General features: G+C 35.8%; 1 protein-coding gene across 1 annotated transcript; it reads left to right on the top strand.

Annotated features, from left to right (window-relative positions):
* The first annotated feature begins 20,756 nt into the window (after positions 1-20,756).
* LOC109261092 (olfactory receptor 6C74-like) lies at positions 20,757-21,718 on the top strand. The gene has a single exon (XM_019439613.2). The coding sequence runs from the start codon at positions 20,780-20,782 to the stop codon at positions 21,716-21,718; it is 939 nt and encodes a 312-aa protein (XP_019295158.2). The 5' UTR covers positions 20,757-20,779.
* Positions 21,719-23,057: the final 1,339 nt, after the last annotated feature.

Genomic DNA, 23,057 nt, shown 5'->3' with positions numbered 1-23,057 from the left:
TTACAAGAATTGAAATCATACCATGCATACTTTCAGACCACAATGCTATGAAGCTTGAAATCAACCACAGGAAAAAGTCTGGAAAACCTCCAAAAGCATGGAGGTTAAACAACACCCTACTAAAGAATGAATGGGTCAACCAGGAAATTAGAGAACACGTTAAAAAGTATATGGAAACAAATGAAAATGAAAATACAACAATCCAAATGCTTTGGGATGCAGCTAAGGCAGTCCTGAGAGGAAAATACATTCCAATCCAGGCCTATCTCAAGAAACAAGAAAAATCCCAAATACAAAATCTAACAGCACACCTAAAGGAAATAGAAGCAGAACAGCAAAGACAGCCTAAACCCAGCAGAAGAAGAGAAATAATGAAGATCAGAACAGAAATAATATAGAATCTAAAAAAACTGTAGAGCAGATCAACGAAACCAAGAGTTGGTTTTTTGAAAAGATAAACAAAATTGATAAACCTCTAGCCAGGCTTTTCAAAAAGAAAAGGGAGATGACCCAAATAGATAAAATCATGAATGAAAATGGAATTATTACAACCAATCCCTCAGAGATACAAGCAATTACCAGGGAATACTGTGAAAAATTGTATGCCAACAAACTGGAAAACCTGGAAGAAATGGACAAAGTCCTAAACACCCACACGCTTTCACAACTCAATCAGGAGGAAATAGAAAACTTGAACAGACCCATAACCAGCAAAGAAATTGAATTGGTTATCAAAAATCTCCCAACAAATAAGAGTCCAGGACCAGATGGCTTCCCAGGGAAGTTCTACCAGACGTTTAAAGCAGAGATAATACTTATCCTTCTCAAGTTATTCCAAGAAATAGAAAGGGAAGGAAAACTTCCAGACTCATTCTATGAAGCCAGTATTACTTTGATTCCTAAACCAGACAGAGACCCAGTAAAAAAAGAGTACTACAGGCCAATATCCCTGATGAATATGGATGCAAAAATTCTCAATAAGATACTAGCAAATCGAATTCAACAGCATATAAAAAGAATTATTCACCATGATCAAGTGGGATTCATTCCTGGGATGCAGGACTGGTTCAACATTCGCAAATCAATCAACGTGATACATCACATTAATAAAAAAAGACAAGAACCATATGATCCTGTCAATCGATGCAGAAAAGGCCTTTGACAAAATCCAGCAACGTTTCTTAATAAAAACCCTTGAGGAAGTCGGGACAGAAGGAATATACTTAAAGATCATAAAAGCCATTTATGAAAAGCCCACAGCTAACATCATCCTCAATGGGGAAAAACTGAGAGCTTTTTCCCTGAGATCAGGAACACGACAGGGATGCCCACTCTCACCGCTGTTGTTTAACATAGTGCTGGAAGTTCTAGCATCAGCAATCAGACAACAAAAGGAAATCAAAGACATCAAAATTGGCAAAGATGAAGTCAAGCTTTCACTTTTTGCAGATGACATGATACTATACATGGAAAATCCGATAGACTCCACCAAAAGTCTGCTAGAACTGATACATGAATTCAGCAAAGTTGCAGGATACAAAATCAATGTACAGAAATCAGTTGCATTCTTATACACTAATAATGAAGCAACAGAAAGACAAATAACGAAACTGATCCCATTCACAATTGCACCAAGAAGCATAAAATACCTAGGAATAAATCTAACCAAAGATGTACAAGATCTGTATGCTGAAAACTATAGAAAGCTTATGAAGGAAATTGAAGAAGATATAAAGAAATGGAAAAACATTCCATGCTCATGGACTGGAAGAATAAATATTGTCAAAATGTCAATACTACCCAAAGCTATCTACACAGTCAATGCAATCCCAATCAAAATTGCACCAGCATTCTTCTCGAAAGTAGAACAAGCAATCCTAAAATTCATATGGAACCACAAAAGGCCCCGAATAGCCAAAGTAATTTTGAAGAAGAAGACCAAAGCAGGAGGCATCACAATCCCAGACTTTAGCCTCTACTACAAAGCTGTCATCATCAAGACAGCATGGTATTGGCACAAAAACAGACACATAGACCAATGGAATAGAATAGAAACCCCAGAACTAGACCCACAAACGTATGGCCAACTCATCTTTGACAAAGCAGGAAAGAACATCCAATGGAAAAAAGACAGTCTCTTTAACAAATGGTGCTGGGAGAACTGGACAGCAACATGCAGAAGATTGAAACTAGACCACTTTCTCACACCATTCACAAAAATAAACTCAAAATGGATAAAGGACCTGAATGTGAGACAGGAAACCATCAAAACCCTAGAGGAGAAAGCAGGAAAAGACCTGTCTGACCTCAGTCATAGCAATTTATTACTTGACACATCCCCAAAGGGAAGGGAATTAAAAGCAAAAATGAACTACTGAGACCTCATGAAGATAAAAAGCTTCTGCACAGCAAAGGAAACAACCAACAAAACTAAAAGGCAACCAACGGAATGGGAAAAGATATTTGCAAATGACATATCGGACAAAGGGCTAGTATCCAAAATCTATAAAGAGCTCACCAAACTCCACACCTGAAAAACAAAAAAAACCAGTGAAGAAATGGGCAGAAAACATGAATAGACACTTCTCTAAAGAAGACATCCGGATGGCCAACAGGCACATGAAAAGATGCTCAACGTCGCTCCTCATCAGGGAAATACAAATCAAAACCACACTCAGATATCACCTCACGCCAGTCAGAGTGGCCAAAATGAACAAATCAGGAGACTATAGACGCTAGAGAGGATGTGGAGAAACGGGAACCCTCTTGCACTGTTGGTGGGAATGCAAACTGGTGCAGCCACACTGGAAAACAGTGTGGAGGTTCCTCAAAAAATTAAAAATAGACCTACCCTATGACCCAGCAATAGCACTGCTAGGAATTTACCCAAGGGATACAGGAGTGCTGATGCATAGGGCCACTTGTACCCCAATGTTTATAGCAGCACTCTCAACAATAGCCAAATTATGGAAAGAGCCTAAATGTCCATCAACTGATGAATGGATAAAGAAATTGTGGTTTATATACACAATGGAATACTACGTGGCAATGAGAAAAAATGAAATATGGCCTTTTGTAGCAACATGGATGGAACTGGAGAGTGTGATGCTAAGTGAAATAAGCCATATAGAGAAAGACAGATACCATATGGTTTCACTCTTATGTGGATCCTGAGAAACATAACAGAAACCCATGGGGGAGGGGAAGGAAAAAAAAAAAAAAAAGAGGTTAGAGTGGGAGAGAGCCAAAGCATAAGAGACTGTTAAAAACTGAGAACAAACTGAGGGTTGATGGGGGGTGGGAGGGAGGGCAGGGTGGGTGATGGGTATTGAGGAGGGCACCTTTTGGGATGAGCACTGGGTGTTGTATGGAAACCAATTTGACAGTAAATTTCATATATTAAAAAAAATAATAAAAAAAAAATAAATAAAATGTATTCTCAACTCAAAGTCCCGTTACCTGGATCCAAAATGCAATTGCTACTTCAATACTACCTGACCTGAAAGGGAATATCAGAGAATGGAGCCAGCAGGTTTAATTGATTGCAGGTAACATATTTTTGAATTTTTAAACACATTGCTAGATAAACATATTGCTAGGCGCTCCCACCCCTTAAGTGACTTCAAAGGGGATCCTGCAGGTTGGGGCCCTTAACCCTGCTCTTCTTCAGCTTCATGACGAATATGCCTCTGATCATGGCATATCTTTTACCTCCTTCATGCCTTATTTGATATCTTTCGCTCACTTTATAGTGTTCTTTAAAAGATCTTGTTCTTTAAAAGGCCTTGCACACATAATAAAATCTATTTCTAAATATAACCCAATTTTTATTATAAAAGGGATATTTTCTTTATTACATTTTCTAATTGCTTTCTGTTTGTATAGAGAAATATTATCTTGAGCACATTGACCAAACTCATGTATTAGTCCTCATAATCTCATACAGATTTTTTGTATATTTTATTGTATGGCATTGTGGGCAATTATTTTGCTATATTAGTACTTTTTACCCCCTTCCAATTCTTATGTGCTTTCCTTACTGCATTAGCTATCACCTGTAGTGAAATGTTGAAAGACAGTGCTGATCACAAACATCCTTAAGTTGCCATGACTAAGGTAAAATATTTATGAACTTTTACTATGATTTTCAGTATAAGGCTTTTGGAGACAAATGTTTAAGTTAAGCAGCATTCTTTCTAGGCCAGTGCAGTAACAGATTATTTTTCTATATCATCCAGGGCAATCATATGTTCTTGTCCTTTAATCTACTGATACTGGGAATGAAATGGATTTTTCTCATGCTGAATCTTTATATCTTTACATAAAATATCTCTCTTGTGCATAATATAAGTTTTATAATTTAATGTCTCATGTCTTTCTCAATTTTTCTTTCCAGACTATTGGTATAACTGGGACTCACATTTTTTGGTCTTTTTTTCTTAATATATAGGGTATATTATATGAGTTAAGTATCATTTATTTATTTTTTATTCCCTGCAAAAGAATGCCTTTATGCTAGGCTGCCCTGTAAAATCTTCAGCATATGATAGGTAACGTGAGATCTTTTCAACATTTAAATTTCCTCTTTACTAAAATTTTGTATTTTGTAGAAAGATTGTATTTTGAAATTTTTTATTTTTGTAGAAAATTATTCTTTTTTTCTTTGTAATATGTCATTCAGAATTTCTGTTGTAATTAAAACTACCTATTGATTTGTAGAGTTGAGATATCTATATTTATATTTTTTATATTTATTTACTTTCCTTTCTGATTTGCAAGAGAATTAAAATAAATGCTTATGATTTGGAAGGTCATTTTATTATTTAGTTTCATTGTTATAATTTTAAGGTCATTAATTGTCACCAGGTTATTTCTTCCCTGTTATTTTCATTCCTAAACATTTCATAAGTTATATTTTTGTGTTATTTTAATATGTATAAATTATTTGGAAGCTTTATTATTAGAAAAGCTCTCCTACCTGTGCAAAACTGCCCATTATATACCCTTATGATATTATTTATATCAATACATTTGTCATATTAAATATGAAGTTTGGGCATAGATTTGTAGTCCCATCATGACTTTGGCTACACTATACTGCTATATCTGTTATGTTTTTCCCAACTACTATATTTTTAATTTACTATAGTATTTTTGTTATAGACAAATCTCCTGTCAGCAATATATAATTGGACTTTGTTTTACATTTTTAGGTATTTTAAATCCAACTTAGAGTGTTTTAAAAATAATCATAGAGGCAGCATATAGATGGGTCTTGTGTTTTTATTCATTCCATCACTCTATGTCTTTTGACTGGAGCATTTAGTCTATTTACTTTCAAAGTAATTATTGACATGTGTATATTTATAAGCCATTCTGTTACATGTTTTATGGTTGTTTTTGTAGTTCCTGCCTCTTGCTCTCTTGTCTCATGATTAGTTACTTTATTGTTCTCTCTCTCTCTTTTTTAATATAATTTATTGTCAAATTGGCTAACATACAGTGTGTAAAGGGTGCTCGTGTTTTTTGGGATAGATTCCCTTGGTTCACTGCTTATGTAAAACACCCAGTGCTCATCCCAACAAGTGCCCTCCTCAATGCCCATCACCCATTTTCCTCTCTCTCCTGCCCCCATCCACTCTCAGTTTGTTCTCTGTATTTAAGAGTCTCTTATGGTTTGCCTCCCTCCCTCTATGTTTGTAACTATTTTTTTCCCCTTCCCTTTTCCCATTGTCTTCTGTGAAGTTTCTCAAATTCCACATATGAGTGAAAACATGATATCTGTCCTTCTCTGACTGACTTATTTCACTCAGCATATTACCTTCCAGTTCCATTCACGTTGCTGCAAATGGCATGATTTCATTCTTTCACATTGCCAAGTAGTATTCCATTGTATTAAACCACATCTTCTTTATCCACTAATCAGTTGATGGACATTTGGGCTCTTTCTATAATTTGGTTATTGTTGAAAGCGACTGCTATAAACATTGGGGTACATGTGCCCCTATGAATAAGCACCCCTTTTCCCTTTGGATAAATTGCTAGTAGTGCTATTGCTTGGTTATAGGGTAGGTCTATTTTTAACTTTTTGAGGAACCTCCATATTGTTTTCCAGAATAGCTGCACCAGTTTGCATTCCCACCAACAGTGCAAGAGGATTCCTGTTTCCCCATATCCTTGCCAGCATCTCTTGTTTCCTGAATTGTTCATTTTAGCCACTCTGACTGGTGTGAGGTGATATATCATTGTGGTTCTGATTTGTATTTCCCTGATAATGAGTGATGTTGAGCATCTTTTCATGTGTCTGTTGGTCATCTGGATGTCTTCTTTGGAAAGTGTTTATTCATGTCTTTTGCCCATTTCTTCACGGGATTATTTGTTTTTTGGGTGTTGAGTTTGGCAAATTCTTTATAGATTTTGGATAATAACCCTTTATCCAGTATGTCATTTGCAAGTGTCTTCTCTGATTCTCTTGGTTGCCTTTTAGTTTTGTTGATTGTTTCCTTTGCAGTGCAGAAGACTTTTATCTTGATAAGGTCTCAATAGTTCATTTTTTTTAACGTTTATTTATTTTTGAGACAGAGAGAGACAGAGCATGAATGGGGAGGGTCAGAGAGAGAGAGAGGGAGACACAGAATCTGAAACATGCTCCAGGCTCCAAGCTGTCAGCACAGAGACTGACATGGGGCTTGAACTCAGGGACCGCAAGATCATGACCTGAGCCGAAGCCGGACGCTCAACTGACTGAGCCACCCAGGCGCCCCTCAATCGTTCATTTTTGGTGTTATTTTCCTTGTCTTTGGAGACCTGTTGAGCAAGAAATTGCTGCAGCTGAGGTCAAAGATGTTGTTGCCTGTCTTCTCCTCTAGGGTTTTGATGGTTTCCTGTCTCACATTTAGGCCTTTCATCCCTTTTGAGTTTATTTTTGTGTATGGTGTAAGAAAGCGGTCTAGTTTCATTCTTCTGCATGTTGCTGTCCAGTTCTCCCAACACCATTTGCTAAAGAGATTGTCTTTTTTCCATTGGATACTCTTTCCTGTTTTGTCAAAGATTAGTTGGCTATACATTTGTAGGTTCAGTTCCGGGTTCTCTATTCTATTCTATTGTTCTATGTGACTGTCTTGTGCCAGTAACATACTCTATTGATGATTACAGCTTTGTAATACATCTTGAAGTCTGGGATTGTGATGCCTCCCACTTCGTTTTTCTTTTTCAACATTACTTTTGCTATTCAGGGTCTTTTATGGTTCCATAAAAATTGTAGGATTGTTTGTTCTGGCTTTGAGAAGAATACCACTGCAGTTTTGATTGGGATTGCATTGAATGTATAGATTGCTTTGGGTAGTATTGATATTTTAACAATGTTTGTTCTTCCAATATATGAACATGGAATGTTTTTCCATTTCTTTGTGTCCTCTTCAATTTCCTTCATAAGTTTTCTATAGTTTTCAGCATATGCATCTTTTACATCTTTGGTTAGGTTTATTCCTAGGTATTTTATGAGTCTTGGTGCAATTGTAAATGGAATTGATTTCTTGATTTCTTTTTCTGTTGCTTCATCATTGGTGTGTAGAAATGCAACCTATTTCTGTACATTGATTTTGTATCCTGCGACTTTGCTGAATTCATGTATCAGTTCTAACAGCTTTTTGGTGGAGTCTTTAGGGTTTTGCAGGTACAGTATCATGTGATCTGCGAAAAGTCAAAGTTTGGCTTCTTCTTTGCCAATTTGGATGCTTTCTATTTCATTTGGTTGTCAGTTTGCTGAGGCTAGGACTTCCAACACTATGTTAAACAACAGTGGTGAGAGTCGACATCCCTGCTGTGTTCTTGATCTCAGGGGGAAAGCTCTCAGTTTTTCCCCATCGAGGCTGATATTAGCTGTGGGCTTTTCATATATGGCTTTTATGATGTTGAGGTATTTTCCTTCTATCCCAACTTTCTTGAGGGTTTTTATTAAGAAAGAATTCTGTATTTTGTCAAATGCTTTTTGTACATCTAATGACAGGATCATATGGTTCTGATCCTTTCTTCTGTTTTGTGACCTAACACAATGATTTGCGAATATTGAACCCCTGCATCCCAGGAATGAATCCCACTTAATCATGGTGAATAATACTTTCGATATACTATTGAATTCAATTTGCTAGTATCTTGTTGAGAATTTTTGTATCCATGTTCATCAAGGATATTGGCCTATAATGCTCCTTTTTAGTGGGTTCTCTGTCTGGTCTGGAAATCAAGGTAATGCTGGCATTATAGAATGAGTATGAAAGCTTTCTTTCCATTTCTGTTTTTTTTTTGAACAGCTCGAGAATTATAGGTATTAATTCTGCTTTAAATGTCTGGTAGAATTCTCCTGGAAAGCTATCTGTCCCAGGATTCTTATTTTTTGGGAGATTTTTTTTTTTTTTTGGGAGATTTTGGATAAGTGATTCAATTTCTGGTTATGGGTTTGTTCAAATTTTCTATTTCTTCCTATTTGAGTTTTGATAGTGTGTGGGTGTGTAGGAATTTGTCTATTTCCTCCAGGTTGTCCAGTTTGTTGGCATATAATTTTTATTTATTTTTTTTTCAACATATGAAATTTATTGTCAAAATGGTTTCCATACAATACCCATTGCTCATCCCAAAAGGTGCCCTCCTCAATGCCCATCATCCACCCTCCTCTCCCTCCCACCCCCCATCAACCCTCAGTTTGTTCTCAGTTTTTAACCGTCTCTTATGCTTTGGCTCTCTCCCACTCTAACCTCGTTTTTTTTTCCTTCCCCTCCCCCATGGGTTTCTGTTAAGTTTCTCAGGATCCACATAAGAGTGAAACCATATGGTATCTGTCTTTCTCTGTATGGCTTATTTCACTTAGCATCACACTCTCCAGTTCCACCCATGTTGCTACAAAGGGCCATATTTCATTCTTTCTCATTGCCACATAGTACTCCATTGTGTATATAAACCAGAATTTCTTTATCCATTCTTCAGTTGATGGACATTTAGGCTCTTTCCATAATTTGGCTATTGTTGAGAGTGCTGCTATAAACATTGGGGTACAAGTGCCCCTATGCATCAGTACTCCTGTATCCCTTGGGTAAATTCCTAGCAGTGCTATTGTTGGGTCATAGGGTAGGTCTATTTTTAATTTTTTGAGGAACCTCCACACTGTTTTCCAGTGTGGCTGCACCAGTTTGCATTCCTACCAACAGTGCAAGAGGGTTCCTGTTTCTCCACATCCTCACCAGCATCTATAGTCTCCTGATTTGTTCATTTTGGCCACTCTGACTGGCGTGAGGTGATATCTGAGTGTGGTTTTGATTTGTATTTCCCTGATGAGGAGCGACGTTGAGCATCTTTTCATGTGCCTGTTGGCCATCCGGATGTCTTCTTTAGAGAAGTGTCTATTCATGATTTCTGCCCATTTCTTCACTGGGTTATTTGTTTTTCAGGTGTGGAGTTTGGTGAGCTCTTTATAGATTTTGGATACTAGCCCTTTGTCCGATATGTCATTTGCAAATATCTTTTCCCATTCCGTTGGTTGCCTTTTAGTTTTGTTGGTTGTTTCCTTTGCTGTGCAGAAGCTTTTTATCTTCATGAGGTCTCAGTAGTTCATTTTTGCTTTTAATTCCCTTCCCTTTGGGGATGTGTCAAGTAATAAATTGCTATGACTGAGGTCAGACAGGTCTTTTCCTGCTTTCTCCTCTAGGGTTTTGATGGTTTCCTGTCTCACATTCAGGTCCTTTATCCATTTTGAGTTTATTTTTGTGAATGGTGTGAGAAAGTGGTCTAGTTTCAATCTTCTGCATGTTGCTGTCCAGTTCTCCCAGCACCATTTGTTAAAGAGACTGTCTTTTTTCTATTGGATGTTCTTTCCTGCTTTGTCAAAGATGAGTTGGCCATACGTTTGTGGGTCTAGTTCTGGGGTTTCTATTCTATTCCATTGGTCTATGTGTCTGTTTTTGTGCCAATACCATGCTGTCTTGATGATGACAGCTTTGTAGTAGAGGCTAAAGTCTGGGATTGTGATGCCTCCTGCTTTGGTCTTCTTCTTCAAAATTACTTTGGCTATTCGGGGCCTTTTGTGGTTCCATATGAATTTTAGGATTGCTTGTTCTACTTTCGAGAAGAATGCTGGTGCAATTTTGATTGGGATTGCATTGACTGTGTAGATAGCTTTGGGTAGTATTGACATTTTGACAATATTTATTCTTCCAGTCCATGAGCATGGAATGTTTTTCCATTTCTTTATATCTTCTTCAATTTCCTTCATAAGCTTTCTATAGTTTTCAGCATACAGATCTTGTACATCTTTGGTTAGATTTATTCCTAGGTATTTTATGCTTCTTGGTGCAATTGTGAATGGGATCAGTTTCGTTATTTGTCTTTCTGTTGCTTCATTATTAGTGTATAAGAATGCAACTGATTTCTGTACATTGATTTTGTATCCTGCAACTTTGCTAAATTCATGTATCAGTTCTAGCGGACTTCTGGTGGAGTCTATCGGATTTTCCATGTATAGTATCATGTCATCTGCAAAAAGTGAAAGCTTGACTTCATCTTTGCCAATTTTGATGTCTTTGATTTCCTTTTGTTGTCTGATTGCTGATGCTAGAACTTCCAACACTATGTTAAACAACAGTGGTGAGAGTGGACATCCCTGTCGTGTTCCTGATCTCAGGGAAAAAGCTCTCAGTTTTTCCTCATTGGGAATGATGTTAGCTGTGGGCTTTTCATAAATGGCTTTATGATGTTTAAGTATGTTCCTTCTATCCCGACTTTCTCAAGGGTTTTTATTAAGAAACGTTGCTGGATTTTGTCAAAGGCCTTTTCTGCATCGATTGACAGGATCATATGGTTCTTATCTTTTCTTTTATTAATGTGATGTATCACATTGATTGATTTGCGAATGTTGAAACAGCCCTGCATCCCAGGAATGAATCCCACTTGTTCATGGTGAATAATTCTTTTTATATGCTGTTGAATTCGATTTGCTAGTATCTTATTGAGAATTTTTGCATCCATAGTCATCAGGGATATTGGCCTGTAGTTCTCTTTTTTTACTGGGTCTCTGTCTGGTTTAGGAATCAAAGTAATACTGGCTTCATAGAATGAGTCTGGAAGTTTTTCTTCCCTTTCTATTTCTTTGAATAGCTTGAGAAGGATAGGTATTATCTCTGATTTAAACGTCTGGTAGAACTCCCCTGGGAAGCCATCTGGTCTTGGACTCTTATTTGTTGGGAGATTTTTGATGACTGATGCAATTTCTTCGCTTGTTATGGGTCTGTTCAAGCTTTCTATTTCCTCCTGATTGAGTTGTGAAAGCGTGTGGGTATTTAGGAATTTGTCCATTTCTTCCAGGTTGTCCAGTTTGTAGGCATATAATTTTTCATAGTATTCCCTGATAATTGCTTGTATCTCTGAGGGATTGGTTGTAATAAATCCATTTTCATTCATTATTTTATCTATTTGGGTCATCTCCCTTTTCTTTTTGAGAAGCCTGGCTAGAGGTTTATCAATTTTGTTCATTTTTTCAAAAAACCAACTCTTGGTTTCGTTGATCTGCTCTACAGTTTTTTTAGATTCTATATTATTTATGTTCTGATCTTCATTATTTCTCTTCTTCTGCTGGATTTAGGCTGTCTTTGCTGTTCTGCTTCTATTTCCTTTAGGTGTGCTGTTAGATTTTGTATTTGGGATTTTTCTTGTTTCTTGAGATAGGCCTGGATTGCAATGTATTTTCCTCTCAGGACTGCCTTCGCTGCATCCCAAAGCATTTGGATTGTTGTATTTTCATTTTCATTTGTTTCCGAATATTTCTTAATTTCTTCTCTAATTGCCTGGTTGACCCATTCATTCTTTAGTAGGATGTTCTTTAACCTCCATGCTTTTGGAGGTTTTCCAGACTTTTTTCTGTGGTTGATTTCAAGCTTCATAGCATTGTGGTCTGAAAGTATGCATGGTATGATTTCAATTCTTGTAAACTTATGAAGGGCTGTTTTGTGACCCAGTATGTGATCTATCTTGGAGAATGTTCCATGTGCACTCGAGAAGAAAGTATATTCTGTTGCTTTGGGATGCAGAGTTCTAAATATATCTGTCAAGTCCATCTGATCCAATGTATCATTCAGGGCCCTTGTTTCTTTAGTCTGGTCATTAGGATTTTAAACAAAGCAGTATTGATGTTATATATAAGACATAATGGGGGAAGAAGAGGATAGCTTTTGCTGGCAGTGAATTGTAATGTGATTTTTATTTAGGAAAAAATAGAAATGTATCAAATATCCCAATATATACATTCTGATTTTCTCCAAACCTTGTACCATTCTTTCAAATCTATGAGCTTTCACAAATAAGATCTGGTAAGGATGCAATTTCAACTGATGTTTTTATTTAACACACTACAAAATCAGAGCCTACCATTGATGATAATGCTTAATTGTATATTTGAAAGTTGCTAAGAGTCTAAATCTTAAAAGGCCTCATCACAAGAAAATAAATGCAACTATGCATGGTGACAGATGGTAACTAGACTTATTGTGATGGTGATTATGCAGTGTATATAAATATCAAGTCATTATGTTATATACTTGAAACGAATATAGTATGATATGACAATTATACCTCAATTGAAAAAAGAGATCAGAGCCTACCTTTGTTTACAGCAATACCTAACATAAGGCTATAAGAGGTAATAAATTTCTTCAGAGAAGTCATGGGAACTCCATGGTTTTCTGACTATAAATCAAGCTAAGAATTTAAAGCCACAAATTTGTCATTTTCTTTCTTTAGATCCTTGATATGGTTAGAAATAACCATCCTGTCATAGCACTATAGTGACTATATATCTATCACATTTATCATATTGCTATCATCTCCATTTAGTTTGGAAAAGGTTATCCTTTAATGTAAATTTCTTCCTAAGTGATAATCTAAGTAACTCTGTCAATACTTGATGCCATGGATTCCTGATGTCTTATTATGGTCACAGCCCTATCTTCAAATACTTCAAGGTCAGAAAACTACTTCAAAAAAAAAAAACCCTCCTTAAGCGTATATTTCATGCAACCCCTTGTGCTTTCATGACTACTGAGTGCCAATTTTCCATGGACTTGCTACATACATATCTTGTATTAGCTCTTGCTCTAGATTATTTTTACAACTGTTTTTATAGCATTTAGCCATGGAGATAGAGATTATATCTCCCTCTATGCAAGAAGGCAGACTTTTTTCCTGACCAGAATTAGAAAGATCATGCCTCTGCATATGGCAATATTGGCCAGGTTTGGTAGCAGCCTCTTTAAATACTGTGATTTTTTCCAAGCTCAGAGTTTCTCAGCTCTGACATATACCTATTGTATGTGTAGCATCCATGTGCATCCTCTCTGCATTGCTCTGTGTGGGGACTGGGAGGCAAGAGGAACTGTTGCAAACATGAAGTCTATGCCACCTGCTATGCTGTGAGTAGTAATATCTATTGTCTCTGACTCAGGAGTCTTGTGTTTTCTGCCAGAATCTATGAAACTGTGGTTGGGTCACCTATTATCTCCCTCCAAGTTCTTGACAGTTTTGTTGAAGAAGATAAATTGCTAGAAAAGATATGGCTCTCTGGAAAAGGAGGGCACAGGGATCATCCATGGGCAAGGTTAAGAATGTGTAAGATCCCTCATCCAATTATAGATGCTCTTGAGCAGGTAACAAATGAAGAGGTATGAGTCCCTAACTCACCTACCTCTTAATGAGCTTGAGGGTCAGGAGGTAGGATTGAAACTATCCAACAGATCACTGCTTTCAGTTATTGTTTACTCCTCTAGGTGGAAAGAGGATGGCCAAGGACGCACCAAACCTGACTTTGGATGTAAATGATATACATAATATTTTATATGTTTATATATTTTATATATGATACATATATATATATAACATGTATGTTTTATATATAATTGGAAAAAAATGAAAGCAATTCACAGGCTATTCAAAAGGCAAATGGCTAAACATACAGCAAAAGGAATAAGCTATCAAGCCATACAAAGACATAGATGAATGTTAAATGCACACTCTTAAGTGAAAGTCAGCCGACTTCAAATGCTATACAGTGTATGATTGAACTTATATGCTATTCTAAAAGAGACAAATTTATAGAGAAAGTAAACAGATCGGTGATTGCCAGGACTTGGGAGCTGGAGGGTTGAAAAGTTGAAGCATAGCTGATTTTTTTTAGGGTAGTAAAGTTATTGAATATGATGCCATGAAGATGGGTATATCACACTACAGTTGTAAAAACGAGTAAAAAGAACATTGCAACACAAAGAATAACTCCAATGTGTGAAAATTAAAAAAAAAATTAAATCCAGGATCTTAAAATGGAATGCAGAGGATTTAATTGCATTATGAATGTAAGAAACAACTTCACTGAAGGGAGTAGGGGAAATGATACTAACCTATGGGTGGAAATGAGTGAATCAGTAAGACTCAAGTCATAAGCCCTATACTCTAGTTGATATAGTTGCTTCCTACTGGACATTTCTATTGGAATTGAATAATTAAGTCAACTGCAGATGGAGGAAGCCATTGTTTCACTGTTGGAGTAATACATAGGAGCAAGAGGACAAAGGTAGAATGATTCATGTGATATTGGGTTAAAGTTGAAGATACTAGTATGAATTCATGTGTAGCATAACATAGATACAGAATGACACACATGTAATTGCATAATTGTGTGTATAAATCTGGATAGATACAAATATATATTCCCTTGCTCTATCACCTGAGGGTATCCAGAACAGATACTCCAGACACATTCCAATAAAGGGAGATTCTAGAAAATGCCTGACAAGTACTTCTCAGAACTGTCTAGGTTATAAAAAATAAGAAATGTCTGAGAAACTGTCAGTCTACAGAAACCTAAGGGTACAAGTCTAATAAATTTAATGTGATATCACCCAATACATTGTTATATTATTGCTTTAAACAAACTCAAATCAGTCAGGTTGGTACACATTCCAGGTGGGAACACGGCCACAAGGGGTCTAGTGGATTCAAGTTTAACTCTGGATAAGTTTTAAAAAAATGTCCTTGTCCCTTCTGCACCTGATCTTTCTAGATGAAAGGTCTCAGTGTGAGTAGGGGATAACTGGAAACTAGATGCAATTATAGCTACTGGAATGGGCCACTCAGATTTTGTAGAAGTGGAGAGAGAGAAAAACCTGGTATCAGGCAAGATACCTGCCTTCCTCCAGAAGACAAATACTCCAATGCAAGAGCCTTAAATTTACCTGTTAGGTCTGTCATCCTCCACCAGATGGTCTCTGAGGATAGCAGAGACAAGAGGGGACCACTCCAGTACCTCCTGGTCACCTCCATACACCTACCTTCACCCTTAGGCAAAATACTTCTTTTTATTTTTTATTTAATTTTAATTTTTTTTTTTTTTTTACTATTTATTGATCCTTAAGAGAGATAGAGAGCAGAGGAAGGGCAGAGAGAGAGAGAGAGGGAGACACAGAATCTGAAGCAGGCTCCAGCTAAGAGCTGACAGCTCAGAGCCTGACACGGGGCTCAAACTCATGAACCCTGAGATCATGACCTGAGCCAAAGTCAGAAGCTTAACCAACTGAGCCACCCAGGTGCTCCAAAATACTTCTTTTTAAAATTTATTTTAATTCCAGTAAATTAATATACAGTATAATATTGGTGTACAATATAGTGATTCAACAATTGTATACATTATTTAGTGCTCGTCATAAATGTACTCTTGATCCCTTCACCTATTTCACCCATTCCCTATCCATCTCCCCTCTGGTGACCCTCTGTCTGTTCTCTAAAGAGCCTGTTTCTTGGTGTGTCTCTTTCTTCTTTCTTTCTTTCTTTCTTTCTTTCTTTCTTTCTTTCTTTCTTTCTTTCTTTCTTTTGTTTCTTAACTTTCACATATGAGTGAAATCATATGGTATTTTTCTCTGACTTATTTTATTTAGAACAATATCTTCTGGATCCATCTATGTTGTTGCAAACGACAGGATTTCATTCTTTTTGTGGCTGAATAATATTCTTTTATATTTACTACCTCTTCTTTATCTATTATCTATCAGTGGACACTGGGCTGCTTCCATAATTTGGCTATTCTAAAGTACCACAATGAATATAGGGGTACATACATCCTTTTGAATTAGTGTTTTCATATTCCTTGGTGGAATTCCTGGATCATAGAGTAGTTCTATTTTTAATGTTTGAGGAAGCTCCAAACTGTTTCCCACAGTGGCTGCATCAGTTTGCATTCCTACCAACAGTGCATGGGGGTTCTGTTTTTCTCCACATCCTCACTAGTACGTTTTTTCTTGTGTTTTTTATTTTAGTCGGGAAAAACACTTCCAAATGTCTTCCTCACTCGTATTTTGAGTCATAATGAAGCAGACAAATGTCACATGGCTAATGGCTTGAACAAATAGAAAAAATTGGATTAAATACACTTAAGCAGTCCCTCCAAAAATAAGTTACTGAATTGGGAGCTCTAAGGCTTACCAGCCAGCTGGAAGTTACATGGGAGGCTTGCTAACCTGTAATCTGAATGATGCATGCTTAATGTGGCTGCCAACCTCTAAAATTGTAAACTCTTTCTAGGAGACCTCATGCACTCTTGGGTTTATACTTCCTGCGTGAGGGCTGGACATTGGTTGACATCTTGTTGGAAAACACTGTGGTACCTTGGGAGTAATAAGAGAGACCTGCAGGTTAATCAGAGAGGTTAACATAGGTACATGCTTAGGGGAATTTGCAGCTGAAGCCAAGTTGGTATAGAAATGAGGGGTGGATTTGGTGGAAGGAAATTCTGAAACATTTCCACATGTTGTGATAGCTTTTGTTCTGGACTCTGTTTTCAAGAATGTTTTGTGATAGATTTGGCCTATTTTTCCCCTTAGCAGTATATTAAAGACACTCTCTTCTAGTAGGGCAAAATTAAGCAGATTTTCTCTTCACAAGACTGAGAATTTCCTAACCTGGTGTTCCTCAGCTTTAAATGTAGGTGCATTGTGTAAATAACAATATCTATTAGGGTTAGGGCCCTTCCTTGAAGAGAATTTAGGGGTCAGGAGAACAGATGAGAACATGAAGCTCCTGCTTCCTGCTATATAATACATAATAAAGTTTTCTGTTGCTGACTTGGTAGGCTTGCCTCCCCATCAATATCTATGAAATGATGGTGGGCCAACCTGTTAGACTCTAGGTAAAAGTTCAGACCCTTCTCGGGTTTTGATTAATACCATAGATTTGGTAGAGTGTAAGAAAGACAAATATCACATCATGGAACTCTTCTGTGAAGTCACTGTGTTTCTTAGCTGGTAGGACCTGCGATGGTGTTAGGAACTTGGGTCTGCTGTCCCGTATTGAATGGCCAGTGTATTCCTCATGTGCTTGCTCATACTCATGGTTCCAAATGGTTTGCCATCCAACCTGCATCACAACAGTGTGAGGGACTAGCAGAGAGGAAGAGGAGGGCAAACCCCTCTTATCAAAGAACAATCAAAGGAAATTGCACATCTCCACTTATGTCCTTTGCTCATAATTTAGTCACATGGTCACAACCAGTTGCAAGGAAGGCTAGTTGTAGACAGAGACAAATATTCCATTAATACAGAGAAAGTGGAGAATGCTTGGGTGTTATGAAATAATCAGTCTTAAGATCTATAAGATCAGATTGTAAAGACGATTTGGAGGAAAGACTGAATTCAGAATAAAAACGAAATGATTATATGGAATAAAATGTTAGATATTACAGGTGCAATTTTTTCTATGACAGGTTAATAACTTCTCCAACTAATATTGTCACTTGTTATTATCAACTAAAATTTTCTTTTTTGACTTCTAGTTTGTTATCTATGTATTTAGGGTTTCAAAACACATCTGTGTGGAAGGGCAAACACACATTAGGGAAATCTATACTGAAAGCTTTGGAGACAGAGTTAAAAGCAGTTTTGAAAAAAAAGTATATAATTTATTTTTTTTTTAAGTATTTAGTGCCTAGGGAGAACTCGTGAGTAATGTATAAATTTGTGACCCTTTGAGAATGGTCTTCTTGGATCTCATATCCTCTGGGGACTCCTCATAATCTTTAGATATTTTCTTTCAAGATACAGACAGCATAAATATTCAATGAGATCAAGTGCTGATGAATTTCATATGGCACTGTGAATAATACCAAGAAAAGCACTCAAAACATAAATAAGTCAATTGTAGTGACAGGGAAATTTAATAGTCTAAAACTCTGAAAAAAAAAACCTTTTAAAACCATTTACAAAGTTGCCATAAATAAGTAAGAAAATCAGTCACAGATTGTGGGATAGAGGGAGAATCCTACAGAGAAGAATGGAATTAACACTGTGGTCTGTTCAGCATGATGATAAAAGAGTTAAATATTGAAGCAGAGATAATTTGCTGGAATAAATCTGTTTAATGTCTTCAAAAAATGTGTTTGATTTTTAAAGTGCTTTTGGCAGACTGATTAGGACTCAAAAGGATGAAAAAATTGGTACGTCGAAAATTTAAAGACCATATTTCCATTAGAATTGTTTTAACCCATTTTTGTCTTATTTTTACGATTATGGTATTAACCTTATTTTTCTAACCTTCAAATTTTGATTAAGGGGAAATCATGAAAAAAGACAGAATACAATGAAAATTTAGTTTTGAAAAACTTTACCTTTTTAAAATTTCACTAATATTCATAATATTTAACATAAGCTTGACTTCTAATGGTTTTGTAGTGTGAGCTTTGTTAATTTTTGTACAATATGTGTTGGGGATAGTTGGTGGGTGTAACTGTTGTAGTTGGACAAAGAAATAATCTGACATAATAAAACTCTGATTTAGGTGTTTTAGATATAACATTCCTACAGTTGTTGCCTTTGGAGTAATTTGTGTAAATGAAGAAAAATTTATGATTAATCGTTTCACAATTATGTTAATGTAAGAGGAATGTCCAGGAAAAACAACCGTCCTTTCTTTTATACCCATATATGTCTACATTATTAACATGAATTTGACACCAGATCTTATTTTTTACCTACACTTTTAGATATAAATGGAAACAATGTTTATTTGTACTCTATGTTTATTTTTATTTATGTATATATCTTTGAAATTACATTCTATGTTTTAGAGATTGAAATAATTATATTGATATTCTCAAAACAGAAAGCATTGTCTTATCTATGGCCCATTACTAAACCTTATTTATTTTATGTGTTTGATATGAAGGTACCAAGGAAAGAAATTTTCCTTAGAATCATTATTAAAAAAAGAAAAAAAGCACAATAAACTGTCCTATAATCATTGGTAGAAGTTGTTATTTTTCAGAGCACAACGTAGGGAAAAACACTCTTTCAAACTTAATCTTGGTGTCCAATTTGCTAGCTGTGCAAACCAGAACAATCTGATTGTCTCTAATATATGCCATATGTCTCTAATATATGCCATATGTTGAGATGACTACTGTTATCTATAGTTAATATTTATTTAATTACATTTTAGCCAAACATTTGAATATCCTTATGGTAAGGAAATACATGCCTCCTAAAATTTTGTCAACACTATTCTGTGATTCATTGTATTTGAAATTTACCAAATACTGTTCATCTCTTTTAAGCCATGCTGACCTCAAATTGTTCATCTTTTCAGTCTGTATTTTACAGAAAGATTAAAATGGTAAGTGTAAAGCAGAGAGAGAAATTTCATGACAAATATTTTCTTATAATTTGTATTTATTAATACTTACAAACTTACATATTTTTAATTTTAGGATTATCACTAATTTAAATGTCTTAATCTTCTTTCAATTTTTCTTACTAATTTAATTTCTTCCTTAAGCTCAATAACCTATTTCTAAAAATCCCTTCTATATTTCTAGGTTTCCATAAAGATTTATCTTTATCTTTCTCCCACTTTATATGATTTCCTGAACTCATATTTATATATTTCTATATGCCTCTATATCCATTACTCTCGTTTTAATTTTTTTTTCATTTTTCAGAATAATAACTTAGAGAGGAAAACTGCAGTTTCTTATTAGACACACAAATATTACCAGAACATTCCTGCTTATTTTGTTTGGGAGTACAACGTGGGAAGAGTGGGAATGATAACAGAGTTTGATGGGATGGAAATACTACTAAGGACAGAAAATAAAACTATTCATGATGTTTCATATTCACTTATTGGCAACTGTATCTCATTAGCCATGAAAGTAAATGACAGAAGAATCAAGCATTTGAATTTGATTAAGTAAAATGGTAAAGTTATATAACCCTGTCTATTGATGATGGTGAGGTGTGTGTGTGTGTGTATGTGTGTGTGGTGTATTTTATGAAAACCATTTTCTGATATAATTTTAATGACAATCATTTTGGTTCTGAATGCAAAGCTCTTAATTGAATAAGAAATGGCATCCATCTCAATTCTTGCTAAAATCAAGAGAGAAGAAGCATTTGTGCATGTTTTAAAACTCCTTCTAATTTCCCTCATATAAAAACAGTCAACAACCGCTATCATATCAATCATCACTATCATTATTCTCTGGCAGAACTGCAAAGTAAACATAAAATTCTCTATCCAGATACTTTGGAAATGCAAAGTATTGTTCTTCCTGGCATAACCTCCTAAAATATGAATGGTGTTACTCTATCTGAAAGATTGCTTTCCTAATTTTAGACACTAGTTACCACTGGTATTTTCCCCTTAGGACTATCAATTTCTTTCTTTCTTTCTTTTCTATTTAGACCTGGAAAAGTAGAGGACAGTAATGGGAAATCACACACAAGTGACAGTGTTTATCCTGGCAGGTTTGACTGATGATCCACAATTGAAAGTTGTGCTATTTGTCTTCCTGCTTCTCACCTACCTGCTAAGTGTCACTGGCAATCTGCTCATCATCACACTCACCCTGGTGGATATCACCCTCAAGACCCCCATGTATTTTTTCCTTCGGAATTTTTCCTTCCTAGAAATTTCCTATACTACCACATGCATTCCCAAATTGTTGGTTGCTATGGCAACCGGGAACAAAACCATTTCCTTTAATTGTTGTTTTACTCAAGTGTTTTTTGCCTTCCTTCTTGGTGCATCTGAATTTTACTTGCTGGTAGCCATGTCCTATGACCGCTATGTTGCCATCTGTAAGCCCCTGCACTACACAACTATCATGAGCAGTAAGATCTGCATGCAACTTGTCTTCTGTTGTTGGCTTGCTGGGTTTTTTGTCATCTTTCCACCTCTCCTCTTAGGCATAAACCTTGACTTCTGTGCCTCCAACGTTGTTGATCATTTCTACTGTGATACAACTCCCCTGCTGCAGATCTCCTGCTCAGACACACAGCTCTTAGAGACCATGGGATTCATTTCTGCATCAGTGACACTTGTGGTCACGTTGGTAATGGTGATAATATCATACAGCTTTATTGCATTAACAATTCTAAAAATCCCTTCAACTAATCAGAAGAAAAAGGCTTTTTCAACATGTTCCTCTCACATGATTGTGATATCTCTTTCTTATGGCAGCTGTATCTTCATGTACGTTAAGCCGTCAGTCAAACAAAGAATATCTTTTTCCAAGGGAATTGCAGTGCTCAATACCTCCATTGCCCCACTTTTGAATCCTTTCATTTACACTTTACGGAACCAGCAAGTGAAAAAAGCCTTCATGAACATGATACAAAGGGTTGTTTCTTTCTCAAGCAAATGAATATCCTGTTGCATAATGTATAATGCAAATGAACAAAGGAACCCCAATAATATCAATGAATCTAATTATAGCTTCCAATACATAGTTTCTTTCAATGTTTTCTGCTTTCATGTCTTTGATATTCATCTTTATACCTTCTCAAGCTATATTTACAAAAACAAATCTTTGTTCCAAAGAAGATAATTTTATTGATAACCTTTAACAGATATTTTTTCTCAGCTCACTTCCATTTCTTATAAATATCTGAAAGAAATGGAGTTGAGATTTTCTTTTTTTTTTTTTTTTTAACATTTTTTATTTTTTATTTTTGGGACAGAGAGAGACAGAGCATGAACGGGGGAGGGGCAGAGAGAGAGGGAGACACAGAATCGGAAACAGGCTCCAGGCTCCGAGCCATCAGCCCAGAGCCTGACGCGGGGCTCGAACTCACGGACCGCGAGATTGTGACCTGGCTGAAGTCGGACGCTTAACCGACTGCGCCACCCAGGCGCCCCGGAGTTGAGATTTTCAATCGGTCTCTGTTGTCTTTGAATGCTAGTCAAGGATCAAAATATCTTTTTATTTACATTATATTTGATGTAACATACAACGTAAAGTATTACACCTTTATTTATTTTAGTTGAACGTACTTACAACTAATATTCATTTATAGTTTTTGTAATACTACCAAATTATTGCTGCATACTCTAACAAAATGAGAGGAAAATTGTGGCAGAGATTAAAGATTAGTGTTGATGCTCAAATTAGAAAATGTTGTCTATTTAAAAATTGTTCATGTGTCTAAGTAGATCCCTTAGAATTTAGTTTTTTAGTTTCTATTAGAAAATTGTTAGCGTTTATATCAATTATAGGTGACAAAATGTGTTATTTCACTGCTATATTTTAAAAATTAATTATGAAATTCAAACTTATTTTGGTGTTTCTATGCTCAAAAAATCTCTTCAACAACATGGGATACTCTGGAGCTAATTGGAAACTATAAGGGTAATTTGGAAAAACAATGGTAACTCAGTGTATTTATTCTTTTCAGATTTTTATAGACATAGATATAAACATAGATAGTTATCCCAGTAAAATCAAAATAGAATTAAAGTAAAACTTTACTTACAGATTTTTGAACTGTAGGTCATAATTTAGAATTTCAGGGTTTCGAAACTTTTCTGTGTCATGGAAAAAATGTAAAACATTAAATATAATAAAAACATTTTCACAGTTACATATCATGTTTCATGTTTTTTAATAGAAATGTATGTGCATTAGGCCTTTTTTTTCTTTTTATCTTAACTATGGGTCTTGATTTGAATATTTTGAAAAATACTCTCTACTTCTGAACAGTTCA

The sequence above is a fragment of the Panthera pardus genome, unplaced genomic scaffold (assembly GCF_024362965.1).
Source record: "Panthera pardus isolate Hobbes unplaced genomic scaffold, ASM2436296v1 HiC_scaffold_6, whole genome shotgun sequence".
Taxonomy (NCBI): domain Eukaryota; kingdom Metazoa; phylum Chordata; class Mammalia; order Carnivora; family Felidae; genus Panthera; species Panthera pardus.
Note: the sequence above shows the minus strand (reverse complement) of the source record. Positions and strands in the feature narration are given on the sequence as shown.

Excerpts from the sequence above, each read along its gene's own strand:
- LOC109261092 (XM_019439613.2), top strand. The coding sequence starts at position 20,780 with ATGGGAAATCACACACAAGTGACAGTGTTTATCCTGGCAGGTTTGACT.